We start from the raw sequence: 20,050 nt of genomic DNA, 5'->3' as shown, positions 1-20,050 counted from the left end.
TGGTTGATAAGGAAAGTAGAAGGCAGAATGGCTATTAGGATGGGTAATTGTGTCTGTCACACACCCTGATACTTCAGGTACGAAAGGCAACTGTGTTGCAAAAGTCAGTTCCAGTTAGAATTTTCTGTTGCTTGAACTTGTTGAGTCCAACTTGTCCCTAGTGTCCCCACCCTCTGGGTACTGCCCTTTTCACCTTCTCAGGTTTTCAATTCTGAAATGGACTCTTCTCCTTCCTATGTCAACTTCCCTCCCTCATTTCCAAGAACACAAAAACACGCTTCAGGTGGTTCTCAATGGTGGCTGCACATTGACATCATCCGGGAAGCTTATTTTTTATCTTATTTTTTTTTACTGTGTCCCAGGCTTCTTTATTTAAGAAAGTGATGAGTGATGTGAGGATGAAAATCAAGAACATCATTGAACTTCACCTTCCTTCCAGCCAGCTCCCTCAAAACTCCCTGCCCCCACCCTTTGTGTTTCCAGTTCCTTCTTCAGTGATTGGAGAACTTAATCCCAAAACCCTGGTATGACCTCCAGGTTCTCCACCCCTAGCTTCTCCCCTTTCCCTGTCTCCCATTCCTAGAAGGGCAGGTGCCTCAGTTTGAATGCATGGGACAGCCCAGCGGTGACAGAGACCGAGCCAAAGGCTTCCCCCTTGGGGAAAGGGACCGAGGAGTAGTGGTGAAGTGAGGGCTCCCATAGCCTGGGGCACCGATATGGGGGCCTGGGGCCAGAGGAAAGGACACTGGGCCCCCCAAGAAAGGAGACCCAGCAGCCTCAAACTCCTACCGTTGTGAATAGTCACTGCTTGATCCCTTGTCCTTCTGGCGCCGGTTACAGACCCACACTGGGACCACAGCCTTTTCCAGCCCAGGCCACCAGGCCACGTGGCTGACCTGCCGCAGTGTGGGTTTCCGGCGCTGCAGGAACAAGCTCTCCAGGTTGCCTCTCACTCGGTTCTTGACACTCATTCTTTCTCTTGCGGCCTGCGCCAGGGTCTCTGCTTTGCGCGTCTCCTGAAGAGTCTCGTTGTTGTCAGCTTCCTCCCCGCACGGCTGCAGCAGGGGCCGCAGCTTACACTGTTCTCAAGACTGAGCTGCGGAGCTCAAAACGGCAGGTGGCTGTTTGGCTGAACATCTTCCCAAAGAGACCCCCAGGGTGAGCCCCACCGGCCTGGGCATAACCCAGGGGGTCCTCTTCTGCTCCAGGAGCTCGGCAAACTGCTCGAGTTCTCTCTGCAGAGCTTTGATGTCCTGGGACTCCTCAGGGTTTTGCTCCAGCTTCTCCTTCTCCAGCTTCACCACACAGAGGTGCAGAGCTTGGGAGGAGGCGCCTTGGAGCTGCTCTCCACTCCGGCTCCTGCCTCGCCCCTGGGCTAAGCCTCCGGGGCACGAGCCCCACTCCAACCTGAGGTGCACATTTCAGCATCCCTCCACAGAACTCGTACCTCGGGGGGGATGCGGGGATCCCCCACACCTCAGAGCCTGGCCCAACACCCGCCCTCTTCCTGGCCCTCTGGGAGGGCCTTGAAAGCTTAGCCAGGGTCAAGGGTCAACCCATCCCTGCTCAGCCCTCCCGGCCCATCGCCTCCACTGCCTGGCGCCTGGCAGAGGTGAGAAGCAAAATCCGAAGCCAGGTGTCCCTCCAAGTGGTAGGAAGGCGCCCCAAGCTGGGGGCCTGGTGAAGTGAGCCATCTGGGAAGCTTTGACAAATACTAATACCTGGATCCAATACCCAGAGTGTGGGGAAGAACCGGCCATTGCGTTTTCAAATGCCCCTAGCAGTTCGAATGTGAAGCCAGGATTGAGAATTACTGTAAGAATTCTTACTGTCAGAAGAACGGCTCATCACGAAAGAAACCTTCCTAGATCCCAGAGCCCCTGTTGTTGCCCCAGTTCTCTGCTCCCCTTCACAGCACAACTTATCAAAAGAATATTCCACCCTGACTGCTTCCACTCCCTTACCTTCTGTTCACTATTTCTTTATATAGTTTTGCAAGTCTTAAAAAAAAACAAATAAGATGGATGCAAAAAAATAAAATAAAAATGAATGAAAACATTTTACAAGGGCCCACCTCTTTTTGCATTTTATCTTATGATTTTCCACAAAATTCAGATAAGAGAACTTAACTTTTACCTCCTTCAAGGTACTCCCAGCTTCAATAGAAGTGTGTAGAAAACAGTAAAAAGTGTTAGAATGGGACTGTGGATGGAACCAGTGGGGGATTAGAAATGGAGAAATATGACAGGTTGGTCTTCTAAGTTATTCTGGGTAAAACTGGAAGATTTAACGCAAACAGTGACTTCTGCTCCCCACCCCCAGCCCCATTCAAATGGCAGTAAAGGGATTTTTTTAAAAACGGTGTTGTGGTAGATTAAACATGTCCTCCCATCAAGAGGTTGAGTCCGTTTCCCCTCCCACATGGACTCTGAGCTGGTCTGTGGCTTGCTTTGACCAACGGAATGCATCAAAAGTGACACTGTGCCAGCTCCTGGCCTAGGCTGTAAGAGGCCTCTTGGGATCCCGGCATCATGCAGTGAAGCTCAGGTAGGATTTTTGAATGACAAGAGGCCACAATGAGAAAGACCCAGGCAGCCCCCAGCCACTCCAGACATGTGAGTGGAACCATTCTTGGATGTTCCAGGGCCAGCCTATCTCCTAGGTGAATGTAACTGTGTGAGGGACCCCAGCTGACATTATATGGAGCCCTGCCCAAAGCATAAGATCATCAGCAAATACACAGTTCTTGGTGTTTTAAGTCACTATAATTTGGAGCAGTTTATTCTGTAGCAACCGATAACTGAAATAAACATATACCACAAATGTCACAAACGAACAAAAATCCAAAATGCCCTATCACTAATATCCTCAGAGAAAGACGAGAAAATATTGCAACCGTGAACTATGAATAGGATACTATTCAAAATGTATGTGCAGGACAAAAAATGCTGTTGAAATTAAAAATATGGTAGGAAAAATAAAAATAACTCAATAGAAAAATCAGAAGTGAAAGTTAAGGAAATCTACTACAAAATAGAGCAAAAGGCAAAGTGACGAAAAATGAGAATGAAAATAAAATGGAAAACCAATGGGATGAAGAATAGAAAATGGGAGAACCAGACTGGGAGATCCAACATCTGAACCACAGGAGTTCAAAAAAGAGACAACAGATAAAATGAAGAGAAGGAAATAATCAATGAAATAATTCAAGACATCTTCCCAATACTGAGGGACACGAGTGTCAAGATTGAAAGGGACTCAGGAGTTCGAAACCGGCCTGAGCAAGAGCGAGACCCCATCTCTACTAAAAATAGAAAGACATTAATCGGACAACTAAAAATATATAGAAAAAATAAGCCGGGCATGGTGGCGCATGCCTGTAGTCCCAGCTACTTGGGAGGCTGAGGCAGGAGGATTGTTTGAGCCCAGGAGTTTGAGGTTGCTGTGAGCTAGGCTGACGCCATGGCACTCACTCTAGCCCGGGCAACACAGTGAGACTCTGTCTCAAAAAAAAAAAAAAAAAAAGATTGAAAGGGACCCCTGAGAGCACTGCACAGTTAATAAAGCAGACCGAACGATGGCACATCACTGTGAAATTATGAAAGCTGAGGGCAAAAAGAGGATCCTGTATCAGGTCATTGGAAAAGATTCAGGAATCCAAATGGCTTTAGGCTTCTTTATAGCAGCACTGCTTCCAGTGGAGCAGTGCTTTCAGAATCCTAAACAAAAATGATTTTCGAACTGTTGTTCAAGTGTCTAGATAGAAACTAGGCATTTCCAGACATGCAAGATCTTTAAAACTTCTCCTTCCTCCTACCTACCCTCTCTTACATAACCACGGAAGGACATGCTCATGAAGTAAGCCAAGAAAGAACAAAAAAGGTCCAAGAAACCAAAGCTCCAGAACAGCAGAGACCTAAAAGGAATGTGAAAGGATGACAATGAAGCCAGAGCCCAGGATGACAGCTAAGTAACAAGCTACGTAACAGTGCGGACTCGAGAAGACCCGGAAGAGACTCCTGCAGGAAGACAGAGCCGATTGAGAATTGGATGTTTCTGAACATACTGAGAAGGGATCTGGACAAGTGGTGAAGTTTTTGGTTAAATTAATGAAAAATATATAGAAAACTAGACTCATAATAATAAATGTATAATTATTATCTAGAGAGACAACAAAAGGTTTTGTAGGGAAGGAAAAAAATAATTACGATATACTATAAAGTTCTCCTATGAATAGCATGTTCATAACCCAAATCATGTAAACACCGAGTGTCAGTTTGCTTACAGTTTGAATGAAACTATATTAGAAGGACGGGAGATGAGAAAGGTTTGCCAATGGGGAGCAAGACTAGGAAAGAGAATGAAATCCTGTCTTCCACAGTGGGAAAGCAATATTTGCCTAAAGCTGAACAGCATTAAATAAACAATACATGCGTGCTATTTTGAAATGTCACAGTTTAGATTAGCAACTAAAAGAGTGAAAGTTATTGTCTTTGATGAGAGGGAAATGGCAGAAATGGAGCAGGTAGCAGCTGTTGTTGGTGAGTGATTTGTAGAACTATTTGACTCCTTAGATCACATGCATCTATAGATTTGATCAGAATTTTAGAATTTAAAAGAAAGAAAAAAAGAAGGCAGAAATTCTAGAAGGAAGGAAGAAAAAAGAAAGGTAGGCAAGAGACAAATCATTCAGGGGTTCAAATCAGGGGTGCACATGATTTGATTGGCATTTTTAAACATCAAGGCTGGGCTCCGTGAATCATGCCTATAATCCTAGAGCTTTGGGAGGTTTAGGCAGGAGGATCGATCGCTTGAGGCCAGGAGTTCAAGACCAGCCCAAGCAACATAGTGAGACACCATCTCTACAAAAAATAGAAAAATTAGCCGGGCATGGTGGCACACGCCTGTAGTCCTAGCTGCTTGGGAGGCTGAGGTGGGAGGATCACTTGAGCCCAGGAGTTTGAGGTTGCAGTGAGCCATGATGATGCCACTGCACTCTGGCTGGGGAAACAGAGCAAGACCCTGTCTGAAAAAAAAAAAAAAATCAAGTCCCTTCCCCAGTCAGGGCTCTGATTTCTTCATCTATATCTTGATGGTTTGGAGGACAGCTCCCATTCAATCTATCTGAGATCACCATGGGCTGCAGGGCTGCAGGTCAGAATGTTATCAAATATTTAAATACTCAAGAGGAGTGGTTGTAAAGATGAATCACTGTACTGTGCCCAGTATATTCCCCAGCAAAGCTTCCAGAGAGTCTGCCTCACTGGTGTTAGGTAGGGCTGCAGAACTGGCTTTTTTTTTTTAAGACAGAGTCTTGCTCTGTCACCTGGGCTAGAGTGTGGTGGCGTCAGCAACCTCAAACTCCTGGACTCAAGCAATCCTCCTGTCTCAGCCTCCTGAGTAGCTACAGGTGTGTGCCACCACACCCGGCTAATTTTTTCTATTTTTAGTAGAGATGGTGTCTCATTCTTGCTCAGGGTGGTCTCGAACTCCTGAGTTCAAATGATCCTACTGCCTCAGCCTCCCAGAGTGCTAGGATTACAGGTGTGAGCCACCGCACCCGGCCAAGCAACTGGCATTTTTAACAAGCATCCAAGTAGGTCTGATGCCAGTGGTCTGCTTGCCACACCTTGAGGAATCCTGCTCTAGGACAAACCCTTGGAGGTGCGGGGTCACAGGTTTGATTAACATAGAATCACAAATCAATTCTCTTTCTCAGGGAGAAATTGTCAGTTTGGTGTTGATATGTTTCTGGCACCCCTGTAATACTTGATAACCTTCCTCTGCAACAAGGAGCAGGCTGCAGGCAACAGAAACTATCTAAAATTGAACCAAACACTGGTTTTCATTACATTCACTTTATTGTTACCTTCTATTATGGGAAGTGAAATTGATTTTCAATTTACAGTAGTGATACAAAGTTTCCTTTAAAATAGATTCATTTAAATGTATAAAAGTGAAAATAAAGAGAAAAATAGTAGGGAAAGAGAAGCCAAGGTTGTATTTTGGGATGGGGAAGCAATAAAGCATGTCTATCTTTTCCTAGACTCACTGCTTTTGGACACATGGATTTGTGTAATATTCGTTTGTATTATGAAAGTGACCTATAAATAGAACATATTTAACATGTTTGGAAATGTGCATATAATTCACATCATAAATCTAAAATTTGACCTGGCAATGGATAATAATTAAGAATGGATGGGCCGGGCGTGGTGGCTCACGCCTGTTATCCTAGCATTCTGGGAGGCTGAGGCAGGTGGATCGCTCAAGGTCAGGAGTTTGAGACCAGCCTGAGCAAGAGCGAGACCCCATCTCTACTAAAAATAGAAAGAAATTATTTGGACAACTAAAAATATATAAAAAATATTAGCCGGGCATGGTGGTGCATGCCTGTAGTCCCAGCTACTTGGGAGGCTGAGGCAGTAGGATCGCTTGAGCCTAGGAGTTTGAGGTTGCTGTGAGCTAGGCTGACGCCACGGCACTCTAGCCCAGACAACAGAGTGAGACTCTGTCTCAAAAAAAAAAAAAAAAGAATGGATGGTTTGGGCAAAGGACATTAACAGCCATTGCTCCAAAGATGATATACAAATGGCCAACAAGCACGTGAAAAGATGCTCAACACTAGCAACCATTAGGGAAATGCAGATCCAGACTACAATGAGATACCACTTCGTGCCCGCTAGAATGGCTATTATCAAATAAACAAAAAAATAACAAGTGTAGGTGAGGATATGGACAAATTAGAATGCTCCTGTATTGCTGGGTAGGAATGTAAACTGGTGCAGCCATTGTGGAAGACAGTATGGCGGTTCCTCAAAAAATGAAGCATACAGTTGTCATATGATCTAGCAATTCTACCGCTAGATATATACCTCAAAGAATTGAAATTAGGGACCGGACAGATATTTGTACACCTATGTTCATAGCAGCATTATTCACAATAGCCAAAAGGTGGAAGCAACTCCAAAGGTCCCGTGACAGATGAGTATATATGCAAAATGTGGTATATCCACACAATGGAATATTATTAGCCTTAAAAAGGAAGGAAATTCAGACACATGCTACAACATTAATGAACCTTGAAAATATTAAGCTAAGTGAAATGAACCAAACACAAAAGAACAAATATTGTATGATTTCACTAGTATGGTCAAATTCATAGGGACAGAAAGTAGAATGGGTTACCAGGCACTGGGAAAGGGGAAATGAGTGGTTACTGCTTAATGGGCACAGAATCTCAGTTTGGGATGATAAAAAAGTTCTTCAGGTGGATGGTAGTGATGGTTGCATGATAATGAGAATGTATTTAATGCCATTGAATTGTACACTTGAAAATGGTCAAGATGGTCAATTTTATGTTATGTAGCTCTACCACAATTTAAAAAAAAAATTGAATGGTTTACAAAATCCAAACTTTTTACCCAGAAACAATATTTTCAATAGCCATATGCTCTCCTCTCTCTGAGGATATAAATGACAGCTTCTTTAAAGTTTTCTTCTGTTCCCTGCATTGTCTGTTTCCATCAAGTTTGTTTGTTTGATCTTTGTCCTTTCGGTAGAAGCCTTCCTTGAAGATCCAGGCATCCCTGAAGATGCCATCCACACATCTTTAAGAACGAGGTGCTAGGCGAGGTGGCTCATGCTGGTAATCCTAGCACTCTGGGAAGCAGAGGCGGGAGGATTGCTTGAGGTTAGGAGTTTGAGACTGCAGTGAGCTACGATGATGCCACTGCACTCTACCTGGGGTGACAGAACAAGACTCTGACTCAAAAAAAAAAAAAGTGGGACAAGAAAAAGCTGAATGGAAACCATGTGAGCAGGGCTTGCAAATGGTGGGCTTAGTTTGGCAGGGCCACTTCACTGGGGGATCCCCAAATGACACTTGGGCTGGTAAGTCCCTCTAGAGAGAAATTCCTAAGTTTTGCATGGGGGTGGGGTGGTACACATGCGGCTGCCATCATATCTGGAGCCATACAAGGGGGGCAGTTGGGACGCCCACTGTTCCAATTTTTAGTATATGTGCTGCCGAAGTGAGCACATCCCACTGTTCAATATGCACTTTCACCCGATCCTCCTGTTTTAAGTGTGGTGTCCATCCTCAGTTCTAGCTAGTGTCCCCAGGTCTAGACTCCCTCTAGTTCAATTTCTCTAGAAAATAAATCCCACGCTATCTGTGAGGCTGGGGAGGGATCCTCTCCCGCTGGTTGTGCGAGGTGCAGAAGTGTACGGAGGTGGAGGGATGCCTAACTGCACCAAACAAAAACTTTCGTCAGATGGCATCCTGTTTTCAGTGCCAACAGTGCCGCACTCTCAGAAGTGTCTGTCTCCCAATTCCTGTGACTTTTGGGTGTTTTGAGGTGGGAATTGACCTACTTCTGGGCTTTCAGCTTTCTCCTGTCTTGTTAAATCAGTTGCTGTCATCTCCATACACATTTTCTTGTCCTTGTAGGTTTATGCTTTAAGACTGGTATTTTAGTGAGGCTTCAGGAGGACAGAGGGGAAGGCGTCCGTGCATGTTTAGCTGGAATTCTGTCCCCAGGCATTCTCCAATCCACTGCAATCTGGTTTCCACCCGCCTATCGCACCACTGAAACTGTTCTGGGCAGGTCGCCAGAGCAACAGTGGCATCCTGCTGCGTGCGGTTACACAGAAGTGAGTTGGTCATGCTCATCAGTTGGCAGCACAAACTCAAAGATCTCCTTATTGGTGGATTCAGTGATTTCTCTGTCTCCCTCTTGTCCAGCCTCTTAGCAACAGGTAACACAAGTGGCCAATGTCTTCTTGGCTTTCATGAAACACCCTCTCCTGGTTCTCCTGCCTCACTGACTGATCTTTACTGCTTCTATCTCCTTTGCATGACTTCCAAATATCACAGGACCTCAGGACACAGCTTGCTCCCTCTTCTCTTGTCCACCTACAGCATGTTCTCACTTAGTGATTGCCACCACCCTGTGGCCTAGACACATCTGTGTGCTGGTGGCTCCCAGGTGCACACCCTCCATCTCTGAGCTCTATGCCTACATGTAGTTTCTCCACCTGGATGTCAAATGGGCACCTCAAACTTAGCATTTCCTGACTGGAAAACTCAAATCTGTTATTCCCCTAAATCTAAAATCCATAACCTCCCCTTGACAACTCTCTCTCCCTCCCTCCCTCACTCCTGCCTTTCCCTCCTCTAACAAGATAAGGAAGCTCTCCCTAACTTCAGGGCCTTTGCAGGGACCGTTCCCTCTGCACAAAACTCTCTTCCCCACATGAACCCTTTCTCAAATCTCAGGGCACATGTCACCTGCTCTGAGCCTCTTGGGGCCTTCCTCCCCACCTCTACTTCTCACTCCCTCACATCGGCCTGTTTTATTTCCTTTATAGCACTCGCCATCATCCAGAATTATATTATGTGCTGTTTACTTGTTTATTTTCTCTCACATTTGATTTTTTTAATCTCCACGAGGGCAAAGACTGGGTCTTTCCTGGGCATGTATCCACAGCATCTAACATAGTGCCTGGCACAGAGTTCGTTCTGAAAATTAGTTGAAAGAAATAAAATAGGATAGGCACAGTGGCTCACCCCTGTAATCCTAGCACTCTGGGAGGCAGAGGTGGGAGGATCACTTGAGCTCAGGTGTTTGAGACCAGCCTGAGCAAGAGGCTATTTCTAAAAATAGAAAAAAATTAGCCGGCAACTAAAAAGAGAAGCAAAAAATTAGCAGGGAGTGATGGCTCACACCTGTAGTCCTAGCTACTTAGGAGGCTGAGGCAGGAGGATTGCTTGAGCCCAGGAGTTTGAGGTTGCTGTGAGCTATGATGATGCCACTAGACTCTAGCCTGGGCGACAGAATGACACTCTGAAAAAAAAAAGGAAAGAAGAAAGAAAGAAAGAAAAGAAAGAAAGAAAGAAAGAAAGAAAGAAAGAAAGAAAGAAAGAAAGAAAGAAGGAAAGAAAGGAAAGAAAGAAAGAAAGAGAAAGAAAGAAAGAAGAAAGAAGGAGAAAGAAAATAATGGATGTAGTCCAAGAAGAGTTGTGGAAAAAGGGGAGGTGGTTCTGCATAGGCTTCTAAGGCTTAAAAGGCAAACAAACAAACAAACAAGGAGGGGTGCAAATGTACCCCCAAACCCAGCTGGGTCCCAACTCTGGCTCTCTGGCCTGACACCATCACTCAAAGGTCCTGTTCCCCAAACATCAGGACTCCCAGTCTCTCCCTGTCCCAGTGTTGGCAACACCCCCCACCCCTTCCGCAGCCATCAGTTCCATGTTCCAGTCCCTTGGCCCGCCCCTCCCTGCCCTGAATCAGGGGGCGGCGATAGGGCTCCAACCACCGTCGCGGGCGGGCCAGGGCGGGGCGGGCGTGTCGCGAAGGTGAGCTGCCTGCTCCGCAGTCGGGCCCGGGCCCGCAGTAGACAGCCAGACTCAGGCTGGCAGCATGGCCGAGTTCAGGGTGAGGGTGTCCACTGGGGGGGCCTGCGGGGCTGGTACGTGGGACAAAGTGTCTGTCACCATCGTGGGGACCCGAGGAGAGAGCCCCGCGCTGCCCCTGGACCATTTCGGCAAGGAGTTCACTGCGGGCGCTGTGAGTGCGTGGGGGAGAGCGCAGGGAGGGAGAGGTGTGTGGGGAGGGGGCAGCAGGAGGCACCGGCCACCAGCGTCCTGAACGTCCCCCCCGCCCCGCTCCCACTAGGAGGAGGACTTCGAGGTGACGCTCCCCCAGGACGTGGGCCCGGTGCTGCTGCTGCGCGTGCACAAGGCGCCCCCGGCGCTGCCCCGCCCGCTCGGGCCGCTGGCCCCGGACGCCTGGTTCTGCCGCTGGTTCCAGCTCGCACCGCCGCGGGGCGCCCCGCTCCGCTTCCCCTGCTACCAGTGGCTGGAGGGGGCGGGCAGCCTGGTGCTGCGGGAGGGGGCAGGTGAGGGGCAGCGGCCGGGCTGGGGCTGCACGCGGGGCACGGGAGGCGGCAGGGGTCTGTGTTGGGGGGATGGGCAAGTGGAGTGGAGAGGTGAGCCGGTGTGGCCACCGGGCAGGGGGCAGAGGAAGGGGGCTAGTGGGGCCTTGGGGAGGAGAAGGTGGCAGCCTGATGTGGGAGAAACTGTACTTTTGAGGGGAGGAAATGATAGGGGATGGCAGTAGTGGAGGGGAGAGTGGCTGCGGCCAGAGGTGGGGGGTCTTCTCCCCACCTATTCCCCTCCTCCCACAGCCAAGGTCTCCTGGGCAGACCACCACCCCGTGCTCCAACAACAGCGCCAGGAGGAGCTGCAAGCCCGGCAGGAGATGTACCAGTAAGGAGGGGGCTACTATGGCGGGGAGGGGCCGACCAAGGGAGGAGGAGCAGCTTGGGTGCTGCTGGCCATGGCACAGACTAAAGCTCCTGCCGCCACCTCTCTTAGCAAAGAGTCCTCCTGGGACCAGCTGCATCTGCATCACCCAGGAACTTGTTAGAGATGCAAATTCTCAGACCCCCTCAGACCTACTAAATCAGACATCAAGGGTGGGGAGCAACACTTTTTGTTTTAACAAGTCTTCCAGATGGCTCTGGTGCCCACTAAAGTTGGAAAACTGCTGCTCTAAATGCCTTAACCTTGCTGGTGTCTTCCTTGCCGTGGGACTTTTTCCCACATCATTGTTGTATCTTCTAGGAAATATGGGGAGAATCAGAAATACCGCCACTCGAGCGCCAGGAAACTCGGTCTCCAGGGCGGGCAAGGGGGTGAGGCGGGGGCTCTTTCTCTGCTCTGGGCTCAGCATTGGAGGTCACAGGGGAGAGCTGGGCCTTGGAGGCCACCGTGGCAGAGGGTGGAGGCTGTGAAGGATCTGGGGCCGCCAGAAGGGTTCCCTTGGCACAAAGCTGGGAACTTCACTCAGGCGCAGATTTTCAAAAGATCTCTCTGGGCAGTTTGGCTGCTGTCTAAAGCCTGGGCTGCAGACTTTTGCTCTTGGTCTCTGGGGACACGGCAGCCACAAGCTCATTTGGTTCCTAGTGATTCTACATGTGTCGTGAATTCCACCCCCAGCAAAACCATTACACCAAATCTGCGAGCAACAGCTCCAGGAAAGGGAATAGATATTGAGATCTGCTGTGGCCATCGAGACCCAGGGCCCTGCCAAAAAGAGCTGTGATATCTTAAGCAAGTCATTTAATCTCTTTGATTCTTATTTCTTCTGCAAAAGGAACTAAGAATACCAATCTCATTTGGGTTATTAGAAAGAACGAATGAGAAAATGGTTATGAACGCAGCTGGTCAACTGCACAGCCTCGCACAAATGGGTGCCATTAGTGTTGTCCATGATGTCCCTGCTGCAACTCTCTAGGCCCTCTGTACTTCAAGTGAAGTCTCAGATCCACGACACCAGCAACGCCTGGGGGCTTGTTAGAAACCAGAATCCACATTTTACCAAGATCTCTTGGTACACACATTAAAGTCTCAGAAGCAGGGTTTGGCCACCACCTGGTGGCCGTGTGCTTTAATTGCAAATTGCTCTTTGAAACCCAAAAGCAATTGTTGAATGAACCAAAGAATGAGTGAGGAAAGGACCGGTGTGGGGGGGGGCGCGGTCTTCAGTTTGCAGGGGCATGATTTTACCATTTCATCCAAAGGTCTTGGGCTGTGTTGCTTGTTTGATAATAGGATTTTGAGATGCCTCAGGCCAGGGCAGAGTAAACTGCTGTGGCACCCCTAATTTGTGGACACTGAAGTGCCTCTCCATGACATGCCTACCAAGGCCCCAAGGCCCGCCACTCCCTCTGCCCCAGTGAAGGGGCTCCCTGAGGCCTCTTGCTGACCATCGTCCTGCTCCACCCCCCAGATGGAAGACTTACATCCCAGGATGGCCTCACTGCCTTGATGAGGTGACCGTCAAAGACCTGGACCTCAACATCAAATACTCCACAGCCAAGAACACTAACTTTTACCTACAAGGACTCTCTGCGTGAGGATGCCTGCCCTGTCCTGCCCCTGGGTCTCAGATGCCCTATGACCCCTGCTTCCCCCGCCCCTCGGTGATATGCGTCACACAGCCTGACCTGGGACACCGCCTCCTGCTCACTACCTATTCCCACAGCGCAATGGCCACCTTAGGGGCAGTGACTACCTCAGGTCCCAGAGGCTGGTTCAAGATCCCAGGAGGCATAAGGCTGGCTAACGGGGGAGGGTCTCCCAGGGTCTCCTGCCCCCTTCCCACCCCTCACATCCCTGGCAGGTTCACAGAGCTGAAAATTAAGGGGCTGCTGGACCGCAAGGGGCTCTGGAGGAGTCTGAAGGAGATGAGAAGAATCTTCAACTTCCGGACGACCCCAGCAGCCGGTGAGGAGCTTGGGCCAGGGCTCCCGACCTCTTCCCTGGGGCATCAGCTACCATGGCCGTCAAGAATCTCGAAAAACTGAGCTCCACTTCACTGTGTGACCCTGGGCAGGCCCTGTCCCTTGCTACACCGTACTTCTTCCACAGAGACAAAAGAGAATACTGACCAAGGGGATCCCTGACCTTCTAGTGCCTTCTAATCCAACAGACATTTGTTGAGCTACTACACATCAGACACCGGGTTAGGGGCTGTGGACGCAGTTCTTGTACTCACAGGGCCTACAGCTGAGCAAGCCCATGGATATTAACAAGACTGAAATGATTCGTTTCACTTGTGAAACATGCTCATTGGTTCCAGTGAATGTGTAAAAGGAGACCTGCTCTAGTCTGGGGGTGGCAAATGCTGAGCCTTAGAGTTGAGCAGGCATTAACAGTGCCAAGGACGGGGGCTGGGGCAGAGAGGGTTCCAGGCTCAGGGGACAGCAAATGTGAAGGCCCTGAAGACAGAAGGATCAGACGCCTTTGGAGGATGTAGGAGAGGTGCACGGGGCCGGACGGTGCAGGACTGTGTGGGCCACGGCAGGACTTGGGCCTTTCCTCAGTGCAGGGCCAGGCTGTTGACTGGTTGCCAGCTGGGGAATAACATGGCGATGTGCTCTGCGGGGTGGGTTGTTGGGGTGAGAGTGGAAGCAGAAGGATCAGCCATGAGCCTCTGGCTGTGGTCAGCAGAGGATGGCGGCCTCAACAAGGCAGTGCCGATAGAGTGGAGCGGACAAGAGGGCCAGGAGGTACTCAGGGTGTAGCAACAGTAGGATTTGGTGGGGGGGCAGGGAGCTGCCAAGAGAGGTCCCCAGGCTCTGCCCCAGGCAGCTGGGTGGATGGAGTTGCCATTCCCCAGGGGGTCAGGAAATGGGAGGAAGAGCCTACATCTGGTCTCTGACATGTCGCATTTGAGGCCAGTGAGTCATCCACGGGGGATATCTGGTAGATGGTGGGACGGTGGGCTGGGGGCTAAGAGGTGCTGTTTGGTGAAAGGGCAGTGACTGAAGCCAAGGGGCCAGGGGAGGTCACCCTGAAAAAGGTATAGGGTGCCCATGAGGGACCCAGGAGAAAACCACTGGGAAGGTCAGGCTGAGACCTGCAGGACCTGGGGTGACCCAGTCCCCACATGCCCTACCCCTTGCAGAGTACGTGTCTGAGCACTGGCAGGAAGACGCTTTCTTTGCCTCCCAGTTCCTGAATGGCCTCAACCCTGTCCTGATCCACCGCTGTCGTTATCTCCCAAAGAATTTCCCGGTCACTGATGCCATGGTGGCCCCAGTTCTGGGCCCTGGGACCAGTTTGCAGGCTGAGCTGGAGGTGAGGGGCCCAGGGGTCCACACCATCTCAGTGCCTTCAGGCCCATCCCCTACTAGAGAGGAGAGGGTGGGGTACACCCACGTTTGTTAGGAACCCACTGTGTGCTTCGTGCCAAGCCCACTCGTCTCCCAACCCTGAATTCTCTCCCTTCCACCACACCCCTGTCCTTTAGAAAGCCAACTGACAGCCGCAGTTCCCCTTCTTTCTCCCGCAGAGGGGCTCACTGTTCTTGGTGGATCACGGCATCCTGTCCGGCATCAAAACCAATGTCGTTAATGGGCGGCCTCAGTTCTCCGCAGCCCCGATGACCCTACTGTACCAGCGCCCAGGGTGTGGGTCCCTGCTGCCCCTCGCCATCCAGGTCTGCGGCTGGGGAGAGGCAGGGCGGTGGGGGGAGGGTCTGACTGAATGGCCGGCAGACACTCATGGCTGCCTATCTCCCCCGCTGCCTCCCCCCAGCTCAGCCAGACCCCTGGGCCCAACAGCCCCATCTTCCTGCCCAGCGACGACAAGTGGGACTGGCTGCTGGCCAAGACCTGGGTGCGCAACGCCGAGTTCTCCTTCCACGAGGCCCTCACGCACCTGCTGCACTCGCACCTGCTGCCCGAGGTCTTCTCCCTGGCTATGCTGCGCCAGCTGCCCCACTGCCACCCGCTCTTCAAGGTCAGTGGCTTGGCAAGGTGGCCCAGACTGTGCCTCCAGGTCCCTGCACCTTGGCCTGCCCCTCGGTGCCTGTTCTAAGCAGCCTTCCCGGCTGGGAGGCAGAGCCCCCATCCGCTTCAGCAGCGTCTCCCTGCGCAACTCCCGTGGGAGCCCGCTTTCCGACAGGCCCAGAGGCACATGCCATGCCCAGAGAGCACCTTCTTAAGGGAGGCCAGACAGGATGAACAGCCATCTTAGAACCCCAAATCCTAGGACAGGAGAGACCTGAAGCTGGCAGATGTCAAAGTGTGAACATGGCTTTGAGGGACCAACAGGTTTTCTGCACAGAGTTCCAGGGGTGGGGAAGCCCTGGGGGGGATCCCTGGGAGGGGACCCACGTGCTCTGGGATGGGCTTTGTAGGTCCCATGGCCCTGCTAAGCCTTCAGATGGTGCAGATTCATGTCTCCCCAGAGACCTGAGGCATCTGCTCTGTGAAGGACAGGGTCTCCCCTCCTGGGGCTGCTCAGAATCTCTGACTCTTGCTTAGACCGTCTCCTGGTCCCGGACTCAGGCCCTACTCTGTGCTCTCCAATCCCGGCTGATTCTTTCCAACCCTCTGCAGCTCCCAGGGCCCGGCACCCAGAGATGGGCTCTGGGGATGGTTCCACATTGCCAGGCCCGTGGGCCCTGGTTTCCGTGGTGCTTTCCCAAGGGTTAGGAAATCAGAGGATGCCAGAGCCTCTCAGTGCTTACCCCAATCAGCTCCTTCATTTGACAAAATGACCTGCTGCCCAGAGAGAGAAAGCTGCATGCCTGGGGTCACAGAACAAGATGTTGGTGGAGCCCAGCCCCTGGAGTGCTGCCCCTGTCCCAGGCTGCCCCTCTTGTCCCTGTTGTCTTTTCTCTAGTGACTTACAGGCTGGTGCCTCTGGGGGAAGGTCTGGGGCCAGAAAGACCCAAGCCCGCCCCCCCAGCTCTGCCATTCCTGCCCCACACAGCTGCTGGTCCCGCACACACGGTACACCCTGCACATCAACACGCTCGCGCGAGAGCTGCTCATCTCACCTGGGCAGGTGGTGGACAGGGTAAGAGCTACCGTGGGGAGGCTGTGGGTGGGCCATTCCTTCAATTTGAAGACTCTGGGGTCCCCAACACCAGTGCTACCTCCTGCTTCTGGAGTGAGGTCTCCAGTACCCAGGAGTCCTATCTCCCAGTCCACAGGCCTCGGCATTGGAGGCTTCTCTGAGTTGATACAGAGGAACATGGAGCAGCTGAACTATTCTGTCCTGTGTCTGCCCGAGGATATCCGGACCCGAGGAGTTGAAGACATCCCGGGCTACTACTACCGGGATGACGGGATGCAGATCTGGGGTGCAGTGGAGCGGTGAGGGGGCCATCCCCCAGAGGGTCGAGGGCTTGTCAGGGATGCAGGAAGCCTGCAAAGGAGTGGAGGATCCAGGGAGGCTCACGACAATGAGGAGGGCCGGATGTTCACGGCCCTGGGCAGGGGCACTCCTCAGAGAGCTGGGACTGAACCTGGGTGCACCTTGCAGCTTTGTCTCTGAAATGATTGGCATCTACTACCCGAGTGACGTGTCTGTCCGAGATGACAGAGAGCTCCAGGCCTGGGTGAGGGAGATCTTCTCTGAGGGCTTCCTAAGCCGGGAGAGCTCAGGTAGGGGAACCTCAGCCCTTGGGGTCCACCTTCAGGCCTCTGCAGCCTGGTCCTCGGGTCCCTGGTAGTCCTGTCCCCAGCCCAGCTCTCCCCACAGGTATGCCCTCTTCACTGGAGACCCGGGAAGCCCTGGTGCAGTATGTCACTATGGTGATATTCACCTGCTCAGCCAAGCACTCTGCTGTCAGTGCAGGGCAGGTGAGGAGAGGTCAGTGCTGGGGTGGGGGGTAGAGGTGGCCTGGCTCCTTGGCCTCATTTTGCCCTCTTGGCCTTCAGTTTGACTCCTGTGCTTGGATGCCCAACTTGCCACCCACCATGCAACTGCCACCACCCACCTCCAAAGGCCAGGCAAGGCCTGAGGGCTTCATAGCCACACTCCCACCAGTCAATGCCACGTGTGATGTTGTCATTGCCCTCTGGTTGCTAAGCAAGGAGCCTGGAGACCGAGTGAGTGTGGGGCTGGGATGCAGGGCAGGCTGGCTGGGATAAGTGAGGGTGTGTTGTTTACGCTCCTGGCCCAGACCTGACCCTGCCATCAAGTACCCGGGTCCCTTCACCTCATTGGACCTTCCAATGGGACACATGAGCCTTGGACATGTCACAGTGAAGGTCAAATGGCCAAATGAGATGATGCAGATAGTCCCCCTTAGCTACAAAGGCAACGTGTGACTGTGCTCCTTTGAAATTCTGAATTGAGCTTTTATTCCCCAGAAGCTTCCTACAGATAATCACTTGGAGAGGACCTGTTTAAGGGGAGGGGCACGAAGCCGGCCCAGTTGGGGGCTGTTTCAGGTCCCCCAGGGCAGGGGCTGGGGCTGGAGCTGGCTAAGGCAAGTCATAGCTACTCAGAGGATGGGGACAGGGAATCTGGCATGCAAGACCTCAGAGAGCCCCTCACCCAGCTTTGTGGTTGGTCCCCAGAGGCCCCTGGGCACCTACCCAGATGAGCACTTCACGGAGGAGGCCCCGCGACGGAGCATCGCTGCCTTCCAGAGCCGCCTGGCCCAGATCTCGAGGGGCATCCGGGAGCGCAACCAGGGCCTGGTGCTGCCCTACACCTACCTGGACCCTCCCCTCATCGAGAACAGCATCTCCATCTAAATCCCAGGAGAACACGGCCCATGTGACATACATCCCTTGACCACATCTCTCTAGGCTAACCAGCACCCAGAGAAAAGGACCCCCCAGAAAAACAGGCCTCCATGTGCCTCTCCTGGGACAACCAGGCCCCATGTACCTCACCCCCTTGCACACACAAAAAACAGAAAAACAAAATCAAAACAGAGAAACAACAAACCCACTGAGAACAGAATCTCAGGACAGTACCACCAAGCCTTTTGGAGACTCCAAGCCTCAAAGTGCCTGCACAGCCCCCCTTAAGGGTTTTGCTAGTTGCTCTTGTTTTTCATTCCATTACCATGGGGGGAGCTGCAATCCCGCCGAGAGCCCCTGACCACTGCTGATTGGGCCTCACGGTCTCCTAACTCGAGGGCAGCCAGCAAGAAATGGCTTGGCCTAAAAACTGCCCAAGAGGTTGATCATAACCTACTGTCTCACCTTTAAAATGAACAAAACACTGGAAAAGGGTCACTGGAAGCCAGACAGAGGAGGAGGACCCAGGTCAGTGCCAGCAGTGCCCACGTATGCTTTCTTAAAAGCTTCCCCCGAAGTATAATATACAAAATATACTTGTATATTATAAAGTAGGTTCTATTTCCAGAGAATTATAAAAGATTATCACAGCCAGGCATGGTGGCTCAGGCCTGTGATCCTAGCACTCCAGGAGGCCAAGGCGGGAGGATTGCTTGAGCTCAGGAGTTCAAGACTAGCTCGAGCTTTTAGTAGAGACCCTATCTCTACTAAAAATAGAAAAATTAGCCAGGTGCAGTGGCACGCGCCTGTATCCTAGCTACTCAGGAGGCTGGGGCAGTAGGATCACTTGAGCCCAGGAGTTTGAGGTTGCTGTGAGCTATGATGACGCCACTGCACTCTAGCTGGGGCGACAGAGTGAGACACCATCTCAAGGAAAAAAAAGAAAATATTATCACATCACTAATCATACCTCGCCTGCTAGAGTCCACCTTCAGTGATGGAATTCCAACATTTCGTACACATTCTTTATTTCTGTTTTTTCTTTTTTTCTGGTTCAGATTCAGTGAGAATCGATTAAAGTTAAAAAAAATGTGTCCTTTTGAATTCACCTAATGATTTCTATCTCTGTCTCATATTGCAGGTCTGAGTGCTTTGGTTTTTCAGTTTCACTACTTTTTATAAAACAATGTGGACAAAATGCAATATAGATACAATCACTGCATAAACACAACCATTAAAATAAATGGGAAGTATTTCAGAAAGGGCAGGCTTGCCTCGCAGGCGGCACTTGAACTGCTAGTTCCTCATTGAGATTCAGTGTACCAAGAGTGGTTTAGACCTGTGTATGTGTTAAACTTCTTTGGTTTCAATCAATAGAAAACAATTCCCACTAACTTAAGCAATAAAGGAGTGTTTGGAAAAGAAACTGAGTGCCTGGAGAAATTAAAGAGTTAACCCATGCAGTGTCAGGAAAGATCAGGAACCCAGGAAGCTCCAGGAAACTGGGGCACAGGAACAAATGGACTGTCCCCAGGCACTGCCGTGAGAATAATAAAGCTTCTACCATTTTTTTTTTCCTTGAATGATTTGCTTCCATGTTCAAACTCGATCAGGGAGAGTCTGTTTGACTTAACTTAAAGTGGCAGAAACCACCACTTGCTATGGGAGCGTCTGTGCTCTCCGAATACCTCGTGTACATCCTAGCATTTCCCAGGCATGTGACTAACTGTAGGCAAAGGCCTGTGAGAGGAGTGATGTTTGTCCCTTCCAAGATGAGGCAGTTAAGAGCTGGTGAGTCCTGCTGTGAAGCTACCTTGGAGGCATGTTCCAGATGACACGAGCCCTGTCCTGACTTCTATCACTGGACTGTAAACTCAGGAGGACAGGGTCACACCTGCCCACCACAGTGTGTGGCACACTACAGGTGCTTGGTAAGTTCATGTTGAATGGAGGAATTAATACACAAATAATTCCTAAAACCCGGTGGTGC

At 50.8% G+C, this 20,050-nt stretch overlaps 1 protein-coding gene and 1 pseudogene across 4 annotated transcripts; one reads left to right on the top strand and one right to left on the bottom strand.

The window, feature by feature from the left end:
* Positions 1-596: 596 nt before the first annotated feature.
* On the bottom strand, positions 597-1,848 carry LOC105819385 (annotated as a pseudogene).
* An 8,498-nt stretch (positions 1,849-10,346) lies between these two features.
* On the top strand, positions 10,347-18,345 carry ALOX15B (arachidonate 15-lipoxygenase, type B). Of its 4 annotated transcripts, none has more exons than XM_012655610.1 (14): positions 10,347-10,571; positions 10,680-10,902; positions 11,191-11,272; positions 12,798-12,920; positions 13,191-13,294; positions 14,478-14,650; positions 14,865-15,011; positions 15,110-15,313; positions 16,292-16,378; positions 16,508-16,677; positions 16,883-16,968; positions 17,066-17,166; positions 17,245-17,415; positions 17,890-18,345. In XM_012655610.1, exons 1-14 carry the CDS (start codon positions 10,425-10,427, stop codon positions 18,067-18,069), a joined length of 1,998 nt encoding a protein of 665 aa, XP_012511064.1. In that variant the 5' UTR covers positions 10,347-10,424; the 3' UTR covers positions 18,070-18,345. The 4 variants fall into 4 exon arrangements, with proteins under 4 accessions (XP_012511064.1, XP_012511063.1, XP_012511065.1 ...); XM_012655609.1 differs by having other exon boundaries at positions 16,847-16,968; positions 17,890-18,331; XM_012655611.1 differs by lacking the exon at positions 16,292-16,378 and having other exon boundaries at positions 16,847-16,968; positions 17,890-18,331.
* The last annotated feature ends 1,705 nt before the right edge of the window (positions 18,346-20,050 follow it).

The sequence above is a fragment of the Propithecus coquereli genome, unplaced genomic scaffold (genome assembly GCF_000956105.1).
Source record: "Propithecus coquereli isolate 6110/MARCELLA unplaced genomic scaffold, Pcoq_1.0 Scaffold482, whole genome shotgun sequence".
NCBI lineage: Eukaryota > Metazoa > Chordata > Mammalia > Primates > Indriidae > Propithecus > Propithecus coquereli.
Note: the sequence above shows the minus strand (reverse complement) of the source record. Positions and strands in the feature narration are given on the sequence as shown.

Bases quoted from the DNA above. Each gene is read 5' to 3' on its own strand.
- ALOX15B (XM_012655609.1), top strand. From the start codon at position 10,425: ATGGCCGAGTTCAGGGTGAGGGTGTCCACTGGGGGGGCCTGCGGGGCT. The intron at 15,012-15,109 runs GTCTGCGGCTGG...GCCTCCCCCCAG, and splicing joins TGCTGCCCCTCGCCATCCAG to CTCAGCCAGACCCCTGGGCC. The intron at 16,379-16,507 runs GTAAGAGCTACC...CCTATCTCCCAG, and splicing joins CTGGGCAGGTGGTGGACAGG to TCCACAGGCCTCGGCATTGG.